The sequence below is a fragment of the Larus michahellis genome, chromosome 4 (genome assembly GCF_964199755.1).
Source record: "Larus michahellis chromosome 4, bLarMic1.1, whole genome shotgun sequence".
Taxonomy (NCBI): domain Eukaryota; kingdom Metazoa; phylum Chordata; class Aves; order Charadriiformes; family Laridae; genus Larus; species Larus michahellis.
Genome location: NC_133899.1, coordinates 89,286,320 through 89,310,029, shown reverse-complemented (window position 1 = coordinate 89,310,029; position 23,710 = coordinate 89,286,320). Strand labels below are relative to the sequence as shown.

Sequence of the window (23,710 nt, the reverse complement as noted above, 5' to 3'; positions counted from 1 at the left end):
AATATTGGTTATGGGTAGGATCTCTGTTCCCCTACTCTAGGGAGTAAGGGAGCTGTCAGGGGCTTTCTGATGAGTGCAACTGTATCATTGTCAGAGGGTCCTTAAAATAAGGTATGGCATTAAAGAATCAACATATAATGAAATGAACTCTGCCATGCACCTTCCCAAATTTCGCCTCTTAAAGGAGCAGAGGTAAACGATCCTGTTGTACATACCTCCATTGGCAGGAGATTTGCAACCCCAGGAGTCTGTTGTAGTCCTACAAGAGCTGGGGTTTGTCTTCATTTTTCTGGGAATTGATTTCAGCTATAGAGTCTGTAATGTTGCCTGTGGTACCCAACTGTCCGCTGCAATGCTTGCCCCTACAACAGGAGCAGCTTAGAAAAATGTTACATTTAATAGTGTTAAGAAAAGAGTGAGAGAATAGCATGGAGCCTGCAATTTAAGAGGTGGTAGGTACTGTATGAAAATGTATTTATTGACAATTTATTTAAGAAATAGAAATTCCAAATTGCACTCAGTGTGTCTAATTAATCTGGGGAGGTAAGCCTGAAGGCTGCTTGCTTTATATTTTTATTGTTTTAGTTCTCATTAACCAAATTGCTACAAAGGATACAGTTCAGACAGTATCACTATTCCTTTACTTGAACTCTGTCTGCAGGCGTAAAAGGGAGAAAGGCACTTTGTCACAAAAACTAATGCTTTACAGTGAAAATACGTGCTGGAGTGCCTTTTACTATGAATACAGCCTGTGGTTTTGATGGTTACGCAGAGCTGTTTGATGGAGGGGGTTAGTAAGAGCATAAGAGAATAGATTATAGAACTGGAGCAGGCTAGGAAGTAGTCTCCAGCTGAAAAAACATGTTGTCTGCTTCTTTTATGTTTCTCCTGATAGAACAGAGCATTAGGGAATAAAAAATGCATGCGCAGCGAGAACTTTTTAATTGGAAAAATAAATAAATTAAAGCAACATAATCCAAATATGGGAATCCAGGACCTCAGAGTTCTTATAAATAAGATATTCTGGCTGCCAACCTGAGGTTTTCAACTTTTCTAAACAAAGTCCTATGACTTTAATTAAAATGTAATAAATTTAAAGAAGGTTAGGAGATGTATTTAAAAGAGGGTTTCACTGCTTTACTTACTGTAAAACACTTTCTCTTGAGAGAGAAGATGGCATGGTGGTAGTGTTATGCAGCTAGGTAATTTACTCTCGACATTTGAATATGATTTTTGTGACCCAGATTGCTTCTGTGCTCTTTAAGCTGCAGCAGAAGCTGTCAGAGAAATGGTTGCTTGGGTAGAGTGCTATAATTGTGCATTACAGGTTCACCCAACTTCAGATCTGTGGTATTGTGGATTGGAAGTTAATTTTCACCTAGCCATTGTCCCTTTTGTTTGACAGAAAGGCAATAAACTTTTTAGCATAAGAGGGATCTCCAGCTGGCATATCATGTCAGCTGCTGTCAGGTCTGTATCATTACAGTTATTGTAGTTAAGCTGCAAGGAAATGTTCAGGATGCATTCAGCATTACTTGAGAAAAGATATTTTATTTTTTTTAAAGAAGTTTTTTAATAGCCAGGATTTTTCATTGAATGGCTAATGCAGAATGGAAGCGTGGGTGTGACCAAAGACTGATGATATGTCTTAACCCAGTCCCTAATGATGATGAAAATTTATTTCTTTCACCCTAGATGAATCAGTTGAACTTTTTTTTGTATACTACACTGATAGAATTGGGAGAAGGCCAGGAGTATTTATCAAAGTGCTGAAAAAGTACTATAGAAAGCAAATTATAACAATCTTTACCTGGTTAGATCCTTTGACCACCCTGAGAAGGCAGCAACCGCTTATAGTCAGTACAGGTACCTGGGGTGCTGTGCTGCAGCGGAGAGGCCTCGCATAGCTCCTGCTCAGAGTGGAGCAGGCATCTGCTTTGGTTTCTTTCAGGAGTTTATCCAGGTCCTGCTGATGTCAGTTACGGAAGAGTAGAATTCAGCCTCAGGGGGCTCAGTTAAGGGTCTTGAATGGGTTTTTGTGGCACTCGCCTCAGTTTTAGGGACCTGTGGAACCAGAGATTGGTAGCTGCGAAGCCCAACTACTGCTGAATATAGAGTTAACAGTGTTTTTTCTTTTTTCTCTAATTTAGAACATGGGACTTGTGGTGCTTTCCAGTGAATTGAAAATGTTGATAGACAGGTTGGTGACTTCAACAGGGCAGAAATAACGTGTTATGTTTTACCACTGACATCTTGAATTCATTTTATTTGTATGCTATAGGTGTGTCAGAGAGAGAAAGGACGGATAATGGTAGAGGAAATAATCTTAAATCAAGACTGGCAAGCCTCAAATGATTTGGTCATTTCCTAAAGTGTGTGACTAGGTGTATTATCTGATTCTCAAATACTTTTTCCATTGGTTCAATATACGTTTAGGGTTTTTTTTGTGGGTTTTTTTGTGTGTTTTTTTTTTTTTTTTTAATGTCAAAGCAATAAACCCTTAACTTGAGGTGATTTACTTACAAGAGCAGTCTCTGAAATTTAGCCTGCCTAGTTTGAAATGTATCTGAATATTTCTCTCTATGGATTTTTTTCAGGGGAGGTCTCCTGTTACTTGGTTCTATTTTCTTTTCATTTGTGGAGTGCTGATGGGGGTCACACAGACAGAAAGGTGATCATGGTAGTTTGAGAATCAACCAGATACAGCAAATGTTTTGGTTTTTTTCCTTTAAGATTATAAAAACAATTATCTTGCTCCAGCCAGGCAGATTAACTGAGATCCAAAACATAAATGAACTCTTCCATTTGAAGTGGTTAGCTGCACTCTGGAGTTTAGAATGGGAAGTCACATAGGGTAATAGTAGAGCTGAATTCAAAAATGGTACTATAATTTTAGTTAAATACTTTTATACAACCATTGGACCTTTGCCAAAGAGCAGATGAGAACCCCTCTGAACTATTCAGAAGGTGACTTGAGATCTGCATCGCCATATAGCAAATAGTACAGAGTCTTTCCAAATGATCCAAAAACCTCCTGAGTGCTGTGGGGTGTGAGAGGGCGACTGAGCAAACAGGACTGAGACTGCTGAAGTCTGTGAAATGAGCCCAGGGTTTTCTTGAGTGGTTTAGTACTTGGGGAATCTTTCTTTGACAATTTAGAACAGCAATAATTTCCAAAAGGTAATTATTTTTGGAAATCCTATCTTGTCAAAATCCTCAAGTTGACTGCAGGAAGATGGAGTTAACTCCAGCTCTGCAAACAACTACAAATAAATGCAGTTAACTGCATTTATTACTACCCAAAACCTGACAGTCCCCATCATTGCACCACTTGGTGATAGAGTAAACTGACAACGCTGTAATGGCAGGTAGTGCTGCAGGAGCAGTCAGGTTCGTTCCTCGGGCGTGGGGAGCTGGAGGCATGTGGGCTCAGGGGTGGAAGTTGTCAAGGCTTGGAAATGCTGTGAGTGTGACTGTCATGGCTCTGGGATGTTACGTGGTGGCACAGATCTTGCTGCAGCAGCAGTGTGGTGTCCTCTCACTTCACGTGTCATGCAGAGCTACTTGGCATATTTACAGCCTTACCTGTGTGTGGGAGAGCTTTATCCAGGCCTCTATTATGTATGGATGATTCTGCAGCGTGTAAGGGGGTCAAGTGGTCTCAGTAGTGAGTGTGGGCACAACTGAGCTTGTGGTTCTGGTGCCGTGGGGTGAGAGCTGCTTTGGTAATGTACTAATTGAGAGAACGGCAAAGGCAGTTCAGTCATACACTTCAGACAGTGAGATATTTCTGGGAGTTGAGGAAGTATTCCATTCCTACACAGATGATTGGTGGTTTGATTTTTTTTGTTTGTGGGTTTTTTTTTTTTAATTAAACATCAGGTATTGTTCACTGCTTCTAGTTTAAATATATTAATGATGTGGAGAACCATTGTTGTGATCTGTATTACCAATGTAATGATACATCAAAGGAACATAAGGTGAAAGATGATAGCTTGATCCTCAGCATAGGAGTAAGGTAACATGCAATTTCCAGTCCTGTAAGTTGTTTTCACATCTGAGACCAGTCAGTAATGAAAGAATCAGTGGAAGCTGCATTACTTAATTGAGCTGCAATTTTAGTGGCATTCCCTTCAGCATGTCAAAAGTGAAAGCAAGTAACAAGCACTGTGTCAATGAATGCAACTAGAAGGGCTTCCTCAGCCCTAGCTGAATCTTTCTGTGTCACGCCAGCCACTTACCTTAAACTCAACTGAAAGATGTGCCTTGCACTATCCCTGGGGTGAAATCCTGGCCCCGGTGGAGGCTGCAGTGAAAACTCTCATTGACTTCAGCGGAGCCATGCTTTCACCTCCCAAGCGTGTCAGATGTTGTGAGAAATGAGCTCCAAACCTGAGTGCTGTCCCTGGAGAGTGCTTTTCTGTCTATCCGCCTGGCAGTTTCCATCAAAACTTAATTTTAGAACCAGTATAATGGCTTGTTCTATGTTTACTGTATGTTTCATACACTTCCTCAGTCATGGCCAATTAGTTATTATGGAGAGAGTGGAGTGCAATGTTAGCTTTCAAACCACTGAGGCTAAAATGGGCAGTTGAAAAATACCATGGGAAAATGGAGATGTGGGTTATCCAAACCTGTGGTAAGAACTGAGGAACACAGAATGAATTGTCCCTCTGTGGAGTTACGGAGACAGCGGCTAATGGGGAGGAGTGTCAGCTCCGGGGAGAGCCCAGTGCCATTGCACAGTGCTGAGACAACACTAATGGGAGGGCTCTGGCAGGAGCGTAGCACTGAAGGCAGGATGTTAACAAGCAAAGCCTGTGGTCCTCAGCCTGCAGTTACCTTCAGTCACGAAAGGAAATTGGCTCTGGAATATGGATGAGATTATTTTATGATTATACACAAATCATTTAGTGATGACATGAACCCCTTGATGAGATGATCCTGTGACAAGATACACTGTAAGGCAATTAACTTCTCAGCAGATGATTTTTTGGAGGGGGGAAAGAAGCTGTTTAGTAGAAAGGTTGCTTGTGGCTGGCTTCCTTCTAAATTTATTTTTGTAGCAGTGCAGAAAGGAGTTGGAATCAAAAGCCTGATTTTCTTGCGGTTGCACCTCTCTTAATGTACTAAGTAAAGTGACTTTGGGGTTGAGAGTAGCATGAGACAGAAAGGAGGAAGGCTGCATATACTTTGTGAAGAAGGGCTGTTTCTCAGCTGTAAGTTGCTTTCAGGTTCTGCTGTAACTGCCAGTTACGAAGACCTGTGTGCTGCAGATCTTGGGCCAGGGACCACAACGTCTCCCGGTATAATGCAGGTAGATGTAATAGAAGCAAAGATTCAGCACTTGCCAGTTCTCATTCAACGAATGTCTTGTGGCAGACACCAACAGTAATCTTAGGAGTTTTTTTATTTTTTTTTTTTTCCATGACAAAATGGAGATGACATAAACCATGTAACCATGGTTTTACCTCTTTGTTCTGCTAGAATTTTATTTTGGGGTTAATTTTGCTGCAAGAACTGAAGTGCCAGTGCTGCTTTGTGCCATTATTACAATACACATTTTTACCCTGTTGCTTTCTGATGTAAGATAGGCTTAATTGTTTACTTCTTGTTTCATAGATACTTTAATATATTTTTTAATCTCCTATCCATCTCGCTCTAAGGGCTTCTTGTTTAATTTGTGGGAGAAGAGCTTTTCTTCTTTTTGTATCTTAGAAGAACCCATTGAATTAATTTCTCACTCTTATTTCTAGAATCTGTTTTGAATTGCTCAGTGTGATTTACTGCTATTTGGCATCTGGGATGTACTCTGAACATTTGGTTCATCTGAGATGGGCTTTTGGTGTGATGTTTGGTATGGTAACAAATGAGAGTATTGTGCTTTTAGCTTTCTTGTTAACAGGTTGCTTTATTCAGTGTTCTGGTTTAGAACCCGACTCAAAGGTTGCTGAGGTTAAAGGGTGTCTTTTAGTGACCCGGTGAGTTTTATTGTTCTCCAAAGTTTTAAGTGGATTTGTCTCCCTGTCTGTAGTGGATACTTGTGTGCATCGTAAAAACCCCTACTGCTACATGTTTTATGCCCTGGTACTTGGATAGCGATAGTTGCTCACAAGTGGTAAAAAGATGCCAAAATACCTTTGGTGAGTCAGATGTTTATTTGAAAAGTGGTATTTGAGCTATGTGGCTCTCCTCTCTATATTGAGATGTTTAAAGATAAGTACCTAAATTTACATTAATTTGTAAGAGTTGTGGACATTGATTCCTATGAGAAAAATCTGTGTATGTAGATGACATCTCCGGCAGCCCTTAAGTCGAGGCATTCTTTTGACCCAGACACCACCTTGGTACTGCTATAGCCAAGCAGGCTGAATATGGGAAAACTTGGTATCTTCACCAGAAACAGTGACGGGTACATTCCTCTTGTGCCTCTGCTACTTGTAGGTTATGTGCAAGTTTTATGAGCAATGCCAGGACCATGAACCACATGGACTTTCAGGAGCACTATTAAAACAAAAGCGTTACTGTTGTGGTTTAATGCTGAAAGGCAGCAAAGCACTGTACAGCCACGGCCCCAGCAGTGGGATGGGGAAGAGAATTGGAAGGATGAAGGGGGAGTGGTGGAAAGTGTGTTGAGATAAATGCGGTTTAATCGGTAAAGCAAAAGCTGTGTGCACACGCAGAGCAAAGTAAGGAATTCATTCACTACCTCCCATCGGCTGGCAGGTGTTCAGCTGTTTCCAGGAAAAACAGGGCTTTATCTCATGCAGTGGTTACTTGGGAAGACAAACGCCGTAACTCCAAACATTCCCCCTCTTTTCCTCCTTTCCCTCAGCTTGTATTGCGGAGCATGATATCATATGGCATGGGGTATCCCTTAGGTCAGTTGGGGTCAGCTGTCCTGGCTGTGTCCCATCCCAACTTCTTGTGTACCCCCAGCCACCTTGCTGGTGGGGCATTTTGAGGAACAGAAAAGGCCCTGACTTAGTGTAAGCACCGCTCAGCATTAGCTAGAACATGGGTGTGTTACCAACACTCTTTTGGTCACAAATCCAAAACATAGCACCATACCAGCTGGTTTGAAGAAAAGTAACTCTATCCTAGCCAAAAGCAGTAGAGTTCCCAAAGCTGAAATGTGCAATAACTGTTTGGGTGTCAAACTAGCTGTCTTAATACTGAAAATCCTGTGTTTCTGTCTGGAAAATTATGGATAGTGCATGTGCAGTGAAGTGCAAAGTGCTCGGGATAAATCATATGTAAGACACGGTTGACCTCATAGTTTGTTTTAATTTTTTTTTCCCACAACTCTTGAAAATCCTAAGCAAGTGGCCAAATTTCTATTTCGGCCTAGAGTCTGACTCAAACTATTTTTTAGGTTTCTTGCACTTTCAGGAATGCTATTTTTGTTATATGAAGATGGGTAAACACTGCAGCTTTGTACACAAGCTGTTAGCCTAGGGCTTAGATGCTCTTAAGACTGTTGTTTATCGTCAGGAACCAATTGTATCTGTTTTGTCATTTGCAAAGTAAAGTTAATAATATGGACCTTGTTTGTAAAGGTGTTTGAATTCACCTCAGGATTTCCAGATGAAAGATACCATACAGGTGTTATATTCTGAGAGAGACGAATTTCTGCCCTTCATGTTGCCAGTGTCATATCACTTAGTGGCTCCAGTCCTCTGCTTTGAATCACTAACAATGATTGGTTTTACTTTTACGCCCAAGAAATACTGCTAAAATTCATTGATAAGTTTGTAAAGAAAACCTCATGGGCAACTAATATCTCTGTGAATTTACCCTTCTCAATTTATGTGTGGAGAATAAACCTCCGAACTTGACAGTGAAACCTACTATTCTAACCACATTTACTTGCATTTGTCTAATTTCCTGCTGTTTGTTAGAGGGTCTTGAAAGTTAAGTTGCATTTCTCTTGAATGAAAAAAAGAGATTGTTTATAGTGTCTTATGTAGATACATTTTTTATTTTTAAATTTAGATTTGTACTTGGAATATTTAAACTAAAATTAGAGTACATTCACTTTATCTCTGATTACGTAGGAAGATCAGTGAAGTCGTTTGGGTGACAGAGTTTGAAGAGAACTTAAAAAATGAGCATGAACTCTTGAGTCTTACCTAACAGTATTTAAAGGGGGCCTACAGGAAGGATGGGGAGGGACCCTTGATCAGGGAGTGTAGTGATAGGATGAGGGGTAATGGTTTTAAACTGAAAGAGGGCAGATTTAGATTGGATATTAGGAAGAAATTCTTTACTGTAAGGGTGGTGAGCCCCTGGCCCAGGTTGCCCAGAGAAGCTGTGGCTGCCCCATCCCTGGAGGTGTTCAAGGCCAGGCTGGACGGGGCTTTGAGCAGCCTGGTCTGGTGGGAGGTGTCCCTGCCCAGGGCAGGGGGTGGAACTAGGTGATCTTTAAGGCCCCTTCCAACCCAAACCATTCTATGATTCTATATACTGTTACTGGACACCTCCTGTTTTTTTCTCCCAGAGCTGAACAATAACTTTTGATTAAATAGTTGGCAGTCGCTATTGTATATTCAAAATTTAATAACAAAAGGCTTCCCTCAAAAGCTGAGATTTTAATCTAAATTGCTTTCCTCAGTTAAGTGATTGTGAACTCCTGTACTATGACAGAGGAGATACCACCAAAAAAAAATCAAAATTTCCCTCAGGAAGATTATTTTTCTGAAACAGAACACTGGAAACTGAATGAATAATTCAGTTAAAGTAACTCCAGAACTGAATGCATTTCAAATAACGCATCTGATCTGTAAACACTATCAAGAAAATCCAATCACATTGGTATTGACACATTTTCATTGGGAGTCAAATAGAAAGCGGGTTGAAGGAGAAATATGTGAAGATATCCTAGTATTTCTTTTCAAAATCAGTTCTTAATCCCTTCAGAAGAATAGACATAAAGACAAATGCCAATATCGTATCTGAAAGCTAGAGACCGATGTAATCATCAGTTTCTGTACGCAGTTGTGATTCAGAAAATGTCGGATGAACTTTTTGAAGTGACTTGTTATTTTTGTACAATGGCCTGTGTTAGGAGGCCTGACGTTTGCTTTTTCAGTTGTACTGAATTTTTGCAGCCTCAGCTGGAGATGATAATAATTGTCAAGGTGGTCAACACCTCTGCAAATTAGATTAGGATAAACACAGATGCAAAACATGCGGGAACATCCCTCTCTCCTCTGACTTTATTACAAAAGTTGAGAGTGCTATTTCAAAGCGTCTGCCATAAACAGTTTGATATTTTGTGTGACTTCTTCATACCCTTCAGTTTATTTCAAGGATCTGAGGATCCAGATGGACGTATACAGGATAATGAATGGTTGCAACAGAATGTCAGTTTTGAGGATCAGGTTTCGAATTGCAAAAATCTGTTTTGATGATTCACCCTGATGTTAGCAAGGGCTCCTGTGCTGTCATTGGAGGGGCATTCGGAGAGGGATTCGTTTAATGTAAGATGAATCACACCCTAGAAACACTTACGTCTCTTCATTAAATTAGTAAGTCTAGAGGACTAGCTTCACTGTAGGTGTAAACTTTTGAGACATCTAAAATTAGGTGTGATGAATTCAACACCTGTTGCTACATGGAGATTTATAGCTTCAAGAGAGTAAGTGTGGCAGCCACATCAGGAACAAAACCCCCGGTTCTTGGATTAATAGAGATCAGCAACTAAGAAATGAGGTTCCTGCTGTGCCACTAGAATATTTAGACTGCAGCTATTGTTTCTTAATTGTACTACTAATAAAATAAATCTCTCTGGTTCATATTTAGCCCGCAAATTTGAGGAGGCATGTTCCTGTTTTGGACCTGAAAGAATTTGGAAATGTCATGATTTTCTGTGCCACTTGTAGTAACTCTTGGAATTGTAATCTATTTTATTGTTCAGAATTTTAGGTAGTTGCATCTCCTATCAGTCCATGTTGGTTGATGTATTCGAACGCAAACAGACACAAAGTTTATTTTCATGTTATACTAAATATTTCAGCTATTTTGAAAATGCTTCTGGCATGGCAAATATTATATGTATGAAGTAGAGCTGCATCTCCACAAAAGTGGGGATACTCTCCAAGTGTTTACTTTTGTTTGTTAAAGTTGCGTGTAAGAAATCTTCTTCCCTGCAAGAGACAATTCCATGTCACATTTTTTCCAGAGGGAATGTGGCCCAGTGCATGAGGTGGTTACGGCTCAGTCATGCCCAGTCTAATGGGCAGTGTCCTCCCCGACTCAGTCTCTGTGATCTTGGTTAACCAGACTTTCTGTGTTTCAGTTTGCACGCATGTAAAATGACAACGTTTCCCTATTTTACTGGAACGTTATAAAGATGATAAAAATAATTTTAGATTGAGTGCGTGGAAGGGAACTGTCTCCTTGTCCAACAGAGCTTGATTTCTAGAGAGGGTCTTCCCCTATGCAGAGAAAGGTGTGTGTGTATGTGTATTTGCATGCAAATATTTTAGATGCACTTCCTCTCAGGAATCCACTGATTATTTTATAGATTTTCTGTTTTCTGTATATTGTATTCATTATGTCACAGACGCCTGCTTGGAATGTGTCCTTGAAAAAGGTGTTTGTGAGGATTGCATAAGAATACTTAATAAACCAAAGTGTGCAGGTAGGGTAGAGATACAGATACAAAACACAAGGCTATCATTGGTCTTTGTCAATTAACAGATGTTTTCCTTACCATGTTTAGATAAATTGGATCAGTGGTTAGTGAATGTATTCTGAGCATGAACGTTTCAAGAAAGAAGGATTGGTTCACAGTTGTATTACTCCAGGTTTATGGTTTAGTTCCTTTGAAATATGTCAGCATAAAGTAGGGGCAAATCAAGCTTTCTCTTAGAAAGTGAATGCAGTAGTCATAAATCCGAAAGATTGAAGTATGGAGTAGAGCTTCCATTAACCTAGAGACCTGGGTCTCCTCATGCTGGAGGGGCTATTCAGTCTGCAGTATTTTTAGAGACCACAGTTCCCTGGAGTCCTCTTTCTAAGCATTCCTGTTCTTGTGAAGTGTATTGCACATTTCTCTGTGTGGGTATCAAAGCCAAGTGTATTGGAAACTGATCTCCAAGGAGCCTCTAGACCAGCACTTCATAAACTGGAAGTGTAGCAGGTATAATTTAGCTATTCATATGCCAAATACAAAGTATTGGTCAAGCATGGATAAAGCTATAGAAGGTGACACATCTCAACCCAGAAAATCAAGCAAGGGAGCGAGAATGATGTGGAAGTTTAATGTAGCTGTGAAAAAAGAAGGATCCTTTTGTGTCTATTCAGCAACAGTAGTTTTTCAGCCTGAAAAACACCTATTTTCTTTCAGTATAAAACCAATGCTTTCTCATTACACTTTGAGATATGTTACAAAATGTTCATGCTTTATGGGTTTGTCTGAGCATAAAAAAAAAAGCCCTGAAAAATTACCAATATTTGATCAATTTTTAAGTGGCATACGTATGTGGATAATACTAATGTCTGGATGAAACCCTATTCCTAACTAGTTACTCAAGTGCCACCGTAATAATTTTGTATGGACAGGGTCTTCTTCTCAAAAACCTGCTCTAGGAATGCTGCTTTGCTTACAGCGTTCTTGTGACTTAAACCATGAACCTGGCAGCCAGGGGACGTGCCCAGTTCCTGGTTTTACTCCGGTGGCACATCAGTCAGCTCTGCTGGCTTTCAGCTGCCAATGTGTGTAGCTGGTGAAACTCTGTTCACTGATATTTGAAAACATTTGTTTTCATCTTTATTAAAATATACTGATTGAGAGTTAGTAATGCTATCATGTTTCTTTGCTGATATTAATTCAAAAACTTTTTCCATATAGTTCCAGTTTTATCTCTTTGTAGCTGTTTTACCTTTGTGTAGCAGCTTCCAGTTTTGCATCACTCTCCCATTTTGTCGGGAGTTGTAGGACTCTTGTTTAGTGGTGTGGGTTTTTTTATTTTTTATTTTAATTCTTCTTCATCAGAGAATTAATATATGGTGAACCATATTCCTTTTTTTTTTTTTTTTTTAAAGCTGTGGTGAATTCAAAAGTGCTTTTTGACCTTTTCATTTCCCATGAGTATAGAGGGGATTGTAGGGGTAGCGATAAGCTCTGTGTGTGTTTGCTGGGACTTTTTTGCTGGTGTTTAAGAATATACAGTAATAAAGGAAGCTCACATTGTTTGCAAACCAAATAGTGTCATCCAAAACATCTTTTTATGTAGGAAGGTAAGCAAGGACTGATCTACATCTCGTGCCTTCTCTTGAATCCTAATCCTGTTACTCCATGGGCAGATCCATGGAGAAGAAAACCAATCAGTCTTTTAGACATATATGGAATAAGGCACAAACCAACTTTTAATTAACCCCTTAATTTAAGGTAAATACCTGTTTCAGAATTGGAATTAGGGTAGAATAGCAGAGAAATATGGGGAATCCCGAGCACGTGTCTTATGGCACTTTCTGAAGAGACTCTGGAAGGAAGGTCACTACAGCCTTTTCCACATCGGTCGAAAGTCTTTGTTAAATTGTCAGAAAGGACAAGATAAAGCACTTCAGCCTGTCTCTGATTTGTTTTCCTTACTTGCTGCTGTTGAACTGTCATATAGTAATTGCAGACAGATACTGTAGAGTTCCTTTAACTATGCCAGGTGAATAAAAATCAAACATTCTTCAATAAGTAGTGTTGTTGAACTGGGTCAGCATTGGGATTTTATCTGTTAACACAAATTGAGTTCTTTATGATAATGAGTTTATTAGATTAGATTAGAAATTTCCTGGTGAGGACATTAATAACCTAAGCCATGAATAAAGCTGTGTTATGTATCCAAAGAGAAATTCCTGCTATGATAGTGTAATTCAGTGATTGGTCTTCTCATGGAGCATGTCAATTCTTTGTTCTTTGTTCAGCGTTTGGCAGCAGTTTTGCATTTGAGTAGTCTTCAATTTTGCATGAGGTATGACAGAAGGGGTCTACTTACACTTTAAAATATTGATAGAGATGGTGCATGCAAAATTCCTATAATTCTCAAAACATAGTTTAAAAGAGTATCTTCTTGTTTTGCTGTTTGAACAGGTAAAACAGCTCAGCATGGCAATTTTATAGATAGTGAGAAGTAATTAACTAGTAGAGGCAGAAATTTCCTAGAGCTTTGAATGTATCATGTTGGTGAAATGTGATGAATTAGGGCTGATGATAATTATCATAAACTTGAGCAATAAAATCATGAGTATTAGAAGTCTTCTGACTCTACTCACATTCTTAAGCTGGAATTTTCATGTAACTATTTTGTTCTTATGTTTGAGATTGTTTCTTTTTAAGGAAATAGTAAGTTTGTTTGCCTCTAGTTTTTTAGATTGCTTCCATTTGGTTTTGACAAATGGTTTTCTTTTCTGAATAAGCAAAAGTGGGTGGAATATATGACTCTCTGTACATTGACATAAAAAACTTTACAGGGCTTTCTTGAAGTTCTTTAGTACTGGGAGGGTATTCTTGGACTCTGCAAATGTATGAGTTTTCCAATAATGTGGTATGATGGGTTTGACCTTGGCTGGACACCAGATGTCCACTAAGCTGCTTTATAGCTCCCCCTCCTCAACTGGAGAGAAAAATGTAACGAAAGGTGAAAGGCTCGTGGGTGGAGATAAGGACAGGGAGATCACTTGGCAATTACCATCATGGGCAAACCAGGCTCAACTTGGGGAAATTACTTTATTACCAATCCCATCAGAATAGGGTAAGGAGAAATAAAGCCAAATTTTAAAACGCCTTGCCCCCACCCCTTACCTTCTTCCTGAGGTCAACTTCACTCCCAGTTCTCTACCTCCTCCCCCTTAATGGCACAGGTGGACAGGGTTACAGTCAGTTCATCACGTGTTGTCTCTACAGCTCCTTCCTCCTCATGCTCAACCCTTGCTTTAGTGTGGGGCCACTCCCACAGGAGACAGTCCTCCATGAACTTCTCCAATGTGTGTCCTTCCCACAGGCCGTAGTTCTTCACAAACTGCTCCAGCATGGGTCCTTTCCATAGGGTGCAGTCCTTCAGGAATGGACTGCTTCAGCATGGGTCCCCCATGGGGTCTCAAGTCCTTCCAGTAAACCTGCTTCAGCTGGCCCCCCTCTCCATGGGTCTACAGGTCATACCAGGAGCCTGCTCCAGTGCAGGCTTCCCACAGGATCAAAGCCTCCATTAGGCACGTGCACCTGCTCCAGTGTGGGGCCCTCTGTGGGCTGCAGGTGGATATCTGCTCAATTATTGATCTCCATGGGCTGCAGGAAGACAACTGCTTTCACCATGTTCCTTCACCCTGGGCTGCAGGGGAATCTCTGCACCTCCTCCCACTCCTTCTTGCTTGGACTCGATGATCTCAAAGGTCCTTTCCAACCATGAAGATTCTATGATTCACTGACCTTGGTGTCTGCAGAGTTGTTTGTCACACACGTTCTCACTCCTCTGTTCTGGCTGTTTGTTGCACAGCAGTGTGGTTTTTTTTTTTCCCTTCTTAAATATGTTATCACAGAGGTGCTGTCACGATCGCTGACTGGCTTGACTTTGGCCATCTTGGAGCTGGCTGGCATTTGCTCTGTCAGAAATAGGGGAAGCTTCTAGCAGTGTCTCCCAGAAGCCACCCCTGTAGCCCCACTGCTACCAAAACCTTGCCATGCAAACCCAATATATGTGGCAACTTACAGCACAAAACCCAATGATTATAGTTGGTGAGCCTGTGCTAGAAACACTTGGAGCGTAAATGGGAAGATAACTGTGCAATGAATTGTGTTGAATGACTTGTATTTTTCTTTGGTGTTAATTTTTCATGTTCGTTTTAAAGCCATAGCGTTAAAGAAGGAAGAAAAAGAATTTAACCCCTTTTAAACGTACAGATAATTTCAGTGCTTTAAGCTACAGGTCTTGACACATTCAGAGTCTTTCGGCTGTCACGCTGGTGTGATTACACAGCAATACATATTCCCTGTTAGCTGGATAGGAATGGAAATATATATAATCAGTGTCTCAATAATCCTTACTAAGCATGCTGGTTTTATTATGAAGCAGTAAGTTCATGGCTCCCACTGATGTGACGTGGCAATATGAGAATCCAGGTTCAGTAACTTTAGTCTTGAATTTTTTATACTCTAAAATAATATCATTGTTCTGGTGGTCTGGAAACTTCATTACAACTTTCCTAGAAATAAACAAATAAAAACCCCAAGGAAAACCTTTTTAAAACTCCAGATTTTTGTGAATTTAAAAATGCTGTGTTACAGCAATTTTTCATGAATTAATTTTAGAAATTTGGTACGTAGATCACTGCATTCATGTGCAAGTTTATGCAGTACATAAAGTTTGCTTACGGACCTCATGTTACTTCTTGTTGTTGTTATTTCTTACAGCTATTATTTCTACTTCCTCGAAGAATAACCAAGGAAATGTCCCTGTAGTGCTAGGTACCAAACATATACAAAGAGGTCTCCTTCTGTACCAGACCTATGCTAGTGACACGGACAAGCTGGACGTGCAGTAGTGGCAGCACATGGGAGTACCCGGGCCTGGTGAATTCAATAACAGCAGCAAATAGGGGAGAACTGGAGAAAACGAAAGGTTGAGGTGCAAGGATGAGTAATGCCAGATGTAAAGGCCGTAGGAGTAGAGGTGGAATAAAGTTTCTCTGTGAAATCTATTCAAAGTTCTAAACAGTCTGAAAATCCCCAAAGGTTTTTTTCTGGTTGGATCTTGTGTGTGGCTGCACTTTTTCTCCAGAATGGGTAGTTGAGTTTGAAGAATGCCCCTGAGCTAGGATGGTCCCATTTTACTGTTTATCCTACTATGGTGGGTTCTGGCATTGTTTTTCTTTAACCTAGTGCTGCATAGTTGCACAAAGGGAGTTTCAATTTTATGCAGTCTTCATATGTTAGTGATTTTAGTAGGTTTTTTCTTGTTGTTTTTTTTTTTTTTTGCATTTAAAGTTGTAATATATCTTTATAACTGTTGATGATAAATACAGTGTTTAATGAAAAGAATTTTTTTTTTTTGGTTCTACTTTTCATCTTTTTTTGTTAACTGATTTTGGCTAGGAAATTTTCAGAGGAAAAAAGGATTCAAGTAATGGCAATGTATTCCCTCTGCAGGATTTATGAACGTGTCATTGATCCTCCAGAAACGAATTTGACACCTGAAAGCAATTTATGGCTCGGACAGAGAAACAGGAAACATGGTTTTTTTAAGGTAAGCAGATATGAAACGGCTCATGAAGAAGGAAATTAATAAATAGTCATCAAGATATTTCTGATTAGTTGTCTTACACTCCTGAAAACTGATTTGTATGAATTTTAATAGAAACTGTGGACTTGGGATTTGAGGCAGGTCCAACACTCAGAGAAAAGGGTGTTTTCCTGCAAGGTAGGGTGATGTAGTCACTGACTGCGGTGCCCGATATTTGGGAATTTTGTTTGGTCTCCTGGCTAACAGTGGTGGTCTTAATCACTCTTGGAGGCCACTTGCTCCTCGATTTCACGTGCAGAATACCCTCACCTTTCTGCTGTTTGCCTCGGGTGACTCTTCCCTGTTTACCCCTATCAGCATTATATTCCAGAGCAGAGAAGGTCTTCTGGCCTGTGATCCTATGGGTGTAGCAGATACTAGCTATTGTATGCAGTGAGTTTGCCTTGCTGCAAAACAGTAGATTTTTCTGTTCCTGGACTACTGTTCTTTCTTTCTCTTTTTCTCAACTAAGTTTGTCACTGTGTTTCTCAACCGAGAGTCAGTGGTGGGTCACTGAATTTTGTTCGTGAGCTTCTTTGTCCTTTGGAGCTTTGATTGATTCCAAACAGCCCAGGCTGGAAGGCTGGCTAGCTGGCAGGACTTGGGTTGCTCCTACCTCCTGGCTGGAAAGCCTGTCTTTTTCCATTTATGAGGCTCCCCAAGACAACATCACTGAGTATGCCAGTATGGGCATGAGGAACTTTTCAGAGGAAAAAGATTCAAGTAATGGCAATATATCCCAGATTTAATTAGTGGCGGTATGTTTCTGAAATTGCAAAGGACAGAAATGACCAATGACTTGAAAAGCCCTCTCCTGTATGTTTCCTTTTGGGTTTTTTTGGCCCCTGGTGAGGCTATATGATTTTCTGCTCAAGGCAGAATTGCTGAACCAACTGGCAAACAAAATCCACCAACAAATGAAAACCACACCTTGCACCTGAAAATTAATTCTTTTACTTTGTAGGCAACCTACAGAAAAGTTTCTGATATTTCTTCCAGTTTTGGATAACAATCCACGGTCAAGTGTTTATCAGTGAAAGAGTCCGTAGTGCGGTGATAGGCCAATCTGCCTATCCGCGATATCGGCATGGATTTGTTGCCAAGGTGATTTTACCACCCGCTCAGCTTCCCTTTGAAGCCGTCAGTTCATAAGACAATTTTACAAGTTGCTGTTTTTCTGAGGACCTCTCCTCGAAGTCTCCAGACTTAACAAGCTCGGGCAATTATTTTATGCTAAAATTACTTATGGTAGGATTGTTGTAGCAACTAACGATTTTAATAATGAAACAGAGGTAAAAGCTAACTTTTAACTTAAATGATTGTCCGAGAGTTGTTCTGAACCTAGAGTACATTTCATCCTCCAGAAGCTGAGCTGTGACTGTGAAGTGAAATTGATAGTATTATTTTATTCTACAGCTGTTGTTTTTTTACCTCAGCTGCTTCCCATAATTCCACAGATGGTAAACATATGTTTATAGCTACATAGGAAAAAAAGAAGTTATATTGGATTCACCCATCTTAAATTCTTATTTTATGCAGGCAGTCAGAGCCTCAGAACTCTGGGATATTATATGTTTGTAAATTAATATTTCTACGCGTTAACACTTTGGAAACAGCAGGGTAGCTAATGATATGCTAATGAGCTGACAGTTTTTATTGATCATAATGGAAGTCGACAAGTGCCTTACTTTGCTTTATGCATGCTTGAATATTTTACTAACTTTCTTCAGGGCAGAAATATAATTGGTTGTATTTTTTAAAACCTGCTTGAGAGTTTCAGAAATCTTACTTTTTTTTTATGTTACTCGTTGCAAAAACTTGGGATTTTGCCAGTTTGTAAAGAGTACACATCTCTTTCCATATATTTACATGCTCAGCAGGATCTCCCTTTCTTTTTCAGAGCAATTTGTTTCACTGTTTTAGCATATTAAAAAATAGATCTATTTTCCTTAATGTAAACAGAGATCTGTAGGGAAATAAGAGTGTTAAAAAAGAATTAACATTTTTGTATGTGTGTTGGAGCCATGATAATGTATGTAACGAAAAGCACTGGATACTGTTTTGAGTATCATCTTTGCTGTTCCAAAAATTTTCTTACTTTAATGATGATTAATTGTTGTGTCTCTACATAAATGAATAACATTAAAGCACATTTTGGGCCACAGTCTCATGCCTATTTTAGATCATAATTCTTCAGTATATCAGAAGAAGGAGGAGGGGAGGAGAGATGATATCCATAAGTCGCTGTGGCTAGTTGCTGCCATTTTTCTTATTTATGCTTTTGTTCTACATCCTTACTTACCGTGATTATTCCACAAGTAGCCCTGCTGCGTCTGTGGCCTTGCTGGGGAATGAAGTGCTCTATGGCATAATCAAGGGAATCAAAGTCTTGCCCCTTACAACTAGTATCTCTTAACTGGTTATAACTTACCTGCTATGACCAAGCATTTGGAGTTCAGACAAGATGGAATGGTTTTAGCACAGTAGTGGTGGGAGCAGATGTGGAGCAGACTTAAAATAGACTTACCTGTTTTCTTTGAAGGAAATCTCATGAATTACTTCCTTTGAAAAAAAAATACATGCTGACCCTTCAGGTTTCTTTGTGCATCTCAAACCCAAGATTTGTTTTTGGGCTAGAGAATACCATTATAATCAGATTAGGAAACCAAAGTAAATGCAACTGAAAGGAGGAAGAGAGTGACACCAGACATCCAGGGAACCCTCACTCTAGGATGGATATGATTGTGCCCAGGATCAGAATTATCTGCAAAATTCATTTTATTGCTGGGGAGAACCATTCCCCCTAAGGCTCCCTCCAAAGAGCTGCTGCAGAAATGAGCTTATTAATGCATTGCTGACTAGGTGATTCATGTTGAAAGACGGCAATTTTCATATCTGCTACAGCAGGCTCTATTGATCCTGCTGCTGTGTTGGGGGATTGTAGAGTAGGTGCTTGAGAAGTGTGCTGCTATTTAGATTGCACAGCATCATATGAATACTTGGGCCTCTGTAGTCATTTTGGTCTCAGAGTTGTACAGGTAAATACAGTGCCAAGGGCAGCTGTTCAAGCGCCTGGCATGGGGCATGCCTGCCCCGTGTAGAGGAGCACAGTACTCGTCTACTGGAGATCTAGTGGTGTTGGCATAGCATTGCCTAGGCACAGGGTTTGATGCATGTGCCTCTGTGCAGAGCCTGTCACCAGCCCTGGCCGATGGCACTTGCACAGCTGTATGGCACGCGTTATCTCTGTGGGAGAAGTAGGTTTTAAAGAGGGTGAAAGGCAACGGAGGAAATGAAAACGCAAAAGTGGAGAGCTCGTGGAATAGATGAGCCTTTTCACAGAATGTGGGAGGAGTCCTCTATTAAAAAGAGACATGAAAATTGCAATAACAGGGCTTTTGTATTACATCCTCATGGGATGGCCTTGATATTTAGTGCTGCAGGCCTGAATTTAATCTTGTAGCTGGTAATCTGCCTGCACAGATGAAAGCTCTTCAAGCTAGTGAGTCCTGATGCTGAACTGAAGCTTTAATGATAACATAAATGTGGTATCTGCTTCGGAAGGGAAAAACCGTGGAGATTTTGACCGGTGATATCTCCCTGGCAAGGCCTAATACTGATGTCCCTTCCCAGAACGTGGGCCGAAGAGCTCCACCCGGTGCCAAAGGGAACCGGGGCCCTGGGCTTCCGCTAGGGAGTTGTGCATAACCCAATTCTCCTCCTGGCTGTGGTCATAGAGCGCTCTCGGCAACCTAAACGTAATGCTGAAGGAGGAATAGTCCAAGTTTGTTCATATGTGTTACAATAATTATGGCTGTAATAAGTGTTTGCCTATAATGAAGTCTTTCTGTTTAAAAAAAATACATCAGCAAAATTTCTGCTCCTTGAAGGTTCCCTTCTATATTTGATTGTATTAATTCCGTTTCAGAGGGTTTATAGACTTAGAAGGCATCTATATTGGTGAATTGAAGTTCATATGTTTTTCCATGGTAACATGCTTTCAAGTAGCCAGAAACTAAGACACAAAAAGTAGTTGTGTTTCCTCTTCAGGTTTGTCCTGGTTTTCCGCTTTCCTTTGCTGTTCTGTTAAACTGCCTTTATCTCAACCCATGAGTTTTGCTTTTTTCTTCCAATTCTTCCCCCATCCTGCTTCTGGGGGGGAGGGGTAAGCGAACAACCGTGTGGACCATGACAAGGTTGTATTTAAATGCAAATCTAGCCAAAAGACAATTGAGTGGTGGGGCTCTGATGCAGCAAACATATTTGAAGTTCAATATGCACTTTTAGAAAAAAGGCTGAGGCAAACATTGCGTCTCTCTGGATGATGTCTTGTTAGCGGTGTGATATGGTCTGGTGAAACTTTGAGCTTTTCACTGGAGAGGCTTAAGCATTGAAGTATATTTCTGTGCTTCACCTAATTTCTCACTGATGACTTCTAGCAGACAGTATGTAAAATGGCTTTCAGGATGTTCCATTTCCAGTGACAGTATTACTTCTCATTATTATGATGGTTTCATTATTCTCATAGATGAAAAGATTAATAAATGTATATACTTCTGCAAGAAAGACAGTGTGATCTGATTATGTCTATTAATATTTTCAGTTAATATTTGATCATGAAACAGTAAGCAGGAATCAGTGCTTGCTGATTACCTTCTACTGTTTTAGCAAATGAGCATGTAAATGTTAAATGTTACTTGCTGTACTTGTCAGGCTTCAAAGGCTCTCTGAGGCCTATATTTTATTTACGGATGGAGTTCAATGTTTTCAGCAAGTGACTGCGTCCTCAGTCCGCAAAATTCACTCTATTGCAATTTAACTGAAAATTAAAATATAGTCTTACAAATCAGTAATTTAATTAGATAATGACTGCCGTGATGATAAATTTCCTTTCAAATTAAAGAAGTTCTGTGTCTGGGAGGAGATAGAGCCATGTCATAACATCTGATTAACAGTCAGGGAAAGTGCAAATAGCAGCACTAGAAGTCCCTTGTTTTCCCTTGCTCCCCTCCCTTAGTGACCGTGACATTATCAAAGCTAGCGGATGTGGAGTTAAGTATGTTACACAGTCAAAGATGGAGCAAGAGCTTTGTACTGAGCTTAAAAGAGCAAACGCAAGCTTCAGCATTTTCTAGGCTGTTTGAAGGCTCTAGGGTTCTTCAGGACCCAGGTGTGCAGGGGTACTGGGCAACCCTTTGTGTCTGCTGCCTCTGTCAGGGATATCCTTGCAAGTCAGGGACAACAGAGGATGCAGCTGGCACTGGATCTTTGGTCCTTGCTTTCTCCTCTCCTGCCTGGTTTGGTTTCCGGACCTCATACAACCTGCACTAGCTGGCTCTGACCTTGGAGTCCTCATTTCTGCCAGTCCTGGGTAGGGGATTTTTCCATCTGTTTGGATTAGAGAGAGGATTTAATTCTAACTGATGGCACGATTACATGAACTGCCTTTTGAGATACAAAGCTAGTAGGCTAAATTAAACCAAACAACTGAAGTATAGACTCTTACTTACCACGTGCACGATATCCTTCTCTTTTCATAATGTTTTATTTCACAGTTTTATTTGGCTGAATCACTAAAGAGTGTTGCTGTGTTTTCTTTCTGTCTTTTGGAAAAGTGTGTCATAGGCTTGAATAATGGATATTATTGCACTGCTTTTTCACCAGTCTCATCCCTTTTTAAGACATTTAAGCAGCTTATATTTGGCGATTGCAAAAGACAGAGCAGTATCATTTCTGTGTTTTATGAAAATTAATATCCAAACACACAGGAAGATGGGAGGAGTTATATTTTGTCTATTTTCAGTTATTTTTCTCATGGGAAGAGTGAGCTGGTCAATTTTTTGTACCCACTTAAGAAATTACTTGTGAAACAGCTGGTACAGATCCAAGTGAATGTTTGTAATCTTTATTACCAGTTTTCTCTTCTTTCACAAAGGGTGTTATTCAAGATGTGAAAGTCATCTTTATACCTAATGGATATATAACGCAGTGTCCTAATCTGAATCGCAGTAAGTAGCAATTTCTTTACTGTCTCTGTTTTAGATTTTTCATACAAATTACTCCTTTGTTTTAAAAATAATGTTTTCAGGCTTGTAATTTTTGTGTGTGCTGACTTCCAGAAGGCAAAAATTGTGTGTAAACAGATTGCATTTTACGTTCAGGTAAATCAAATCTGATATACTGTTGGTTATTTATGGGTTATTGTGTCTTTCCTTCTCTTCCTTTCTGCTTCTTCTTACTCTTCCTTTATTGAGCATGCCCGACCTGCAGTGATTTCTTAAGTCTGGTGCAAGGAATCATGGATTTGCAAGAACTCCTGGCAAAAATGACTGCAAAAGTAGGTACCTAAGCTTCTTTGTCAATTACCCATTTCCTTCTGTGCTAAGACCAGTGTGAAAATGTTTATTCCTTTTGCAATTACTCTACACTTTCATAGTAGAGCCATTTTTTTTTCCTCCTGCCAGTAGCCCTGTCTGCAATAGACTTATGGATATAGCTTCATGGATGTCACTTAAGCCTTATACAGTTGCTGTTGTCTGCCTTATTATTTGTAAGATAGTGACAAAATGCCCAGGGTCTGATTTTTTTGTAAGAAGCCTTAGCATGATTTCTCTTTTCATGCTGAGGGATAAATGCAGAAACAAAGGAGTGAAATCCCTTAACAATTTCCTCACCATGTGATGCTGCAAGAGGGTGTGTGGTTGCCTGTGGGAAGTCCTGTGAAGTCATCGGGACTGGCATGGTCTCCTTCCTGGGAATTGAAATGAGGCCCCAAAATGGAAATGCCTGTGAAGCTGCTGGCTGTGCTGATCTTGACATCACCTTTGATCAATGGCTTTTACCAGTGTAAAAGTTAACCCAGCTCCCAGGTAGTGTGGTGTGTGCTTGGTTTCTTGGTTTTTGTTTATGGTGTTTTTTTTTTTTTTTTTTTTTTTTTACCCATCCTAGTTTGGATTGCGAATAGGATGAATGGGAAGCTACAGTGGTTTTTTTTTTGTTTGGGTTTTTGGAGAATTTCTTTAGGCTCTGCTCCCACAATACACAGTTAACCTCTCTGTTAGCCAAGGCCCTTCAGCTAAGGCTGTGGTGAAGTTTTGGGGTAGCCAGCTGTGTTTTAGAGGTGACCGAACCCCTGATGTGTGTTAAAGGGCAATCTGTGAACACTTTTTGAGGTTAATGTTGGTGAACCATCTGGTCTGTGGTAAAGGGCAATTTACCTCACCTGTCTCATCTGAAAATGCACTTAAATTTTTGAGTAATTAATGCATAAGTGCAACTACAACCAAGCTGTAGATGCCTTTAATCTCAATGTAGTTACCAAACAGGAATTTCAAAAATAGGATCTGCATAGTAGTGCTACCAGCTTAAAGCATTATACTTTTTACTGTGCTGCCTTTAAGTGTTATTTTCTTTCCTAATAAGAAAGGGGAAAC

The 23,710-nt window shown here is 40.0% G+C and overlaps 1 protein-coding gene across 6 annotated transcripts in view; it reads left to right on the top strand.

Moving 5' to 3' along the window:
* The window catches only part of NELL1 (neural EGFL like 1), a 293,578-nt gene that overhangs the window by 44,379 nt on the left and 225,489 nt on the right, over positions 1–23,710 (top strand). For all 6 annotated transcript variants that reach the window (XM_074586318.1, XM_074586317.1, XM_074586314.1 and 3 more), the window contains exons 5-7: positions 16,145–16,241; positions 22,213–22,285; positions 22,532–22,614. In XM_074586318.1, coding sequence (XP_074442419.1) covers positions 16,145–16,241; positions 22,213–22,285; positions 22,532–22,614 — 253 coding nt within the window. The remainder of the gene's footprint in view (positions 1–16,144; positions 16,242–22,212; positions 22,286–22,531; positions 22,615–23,710) is intronic.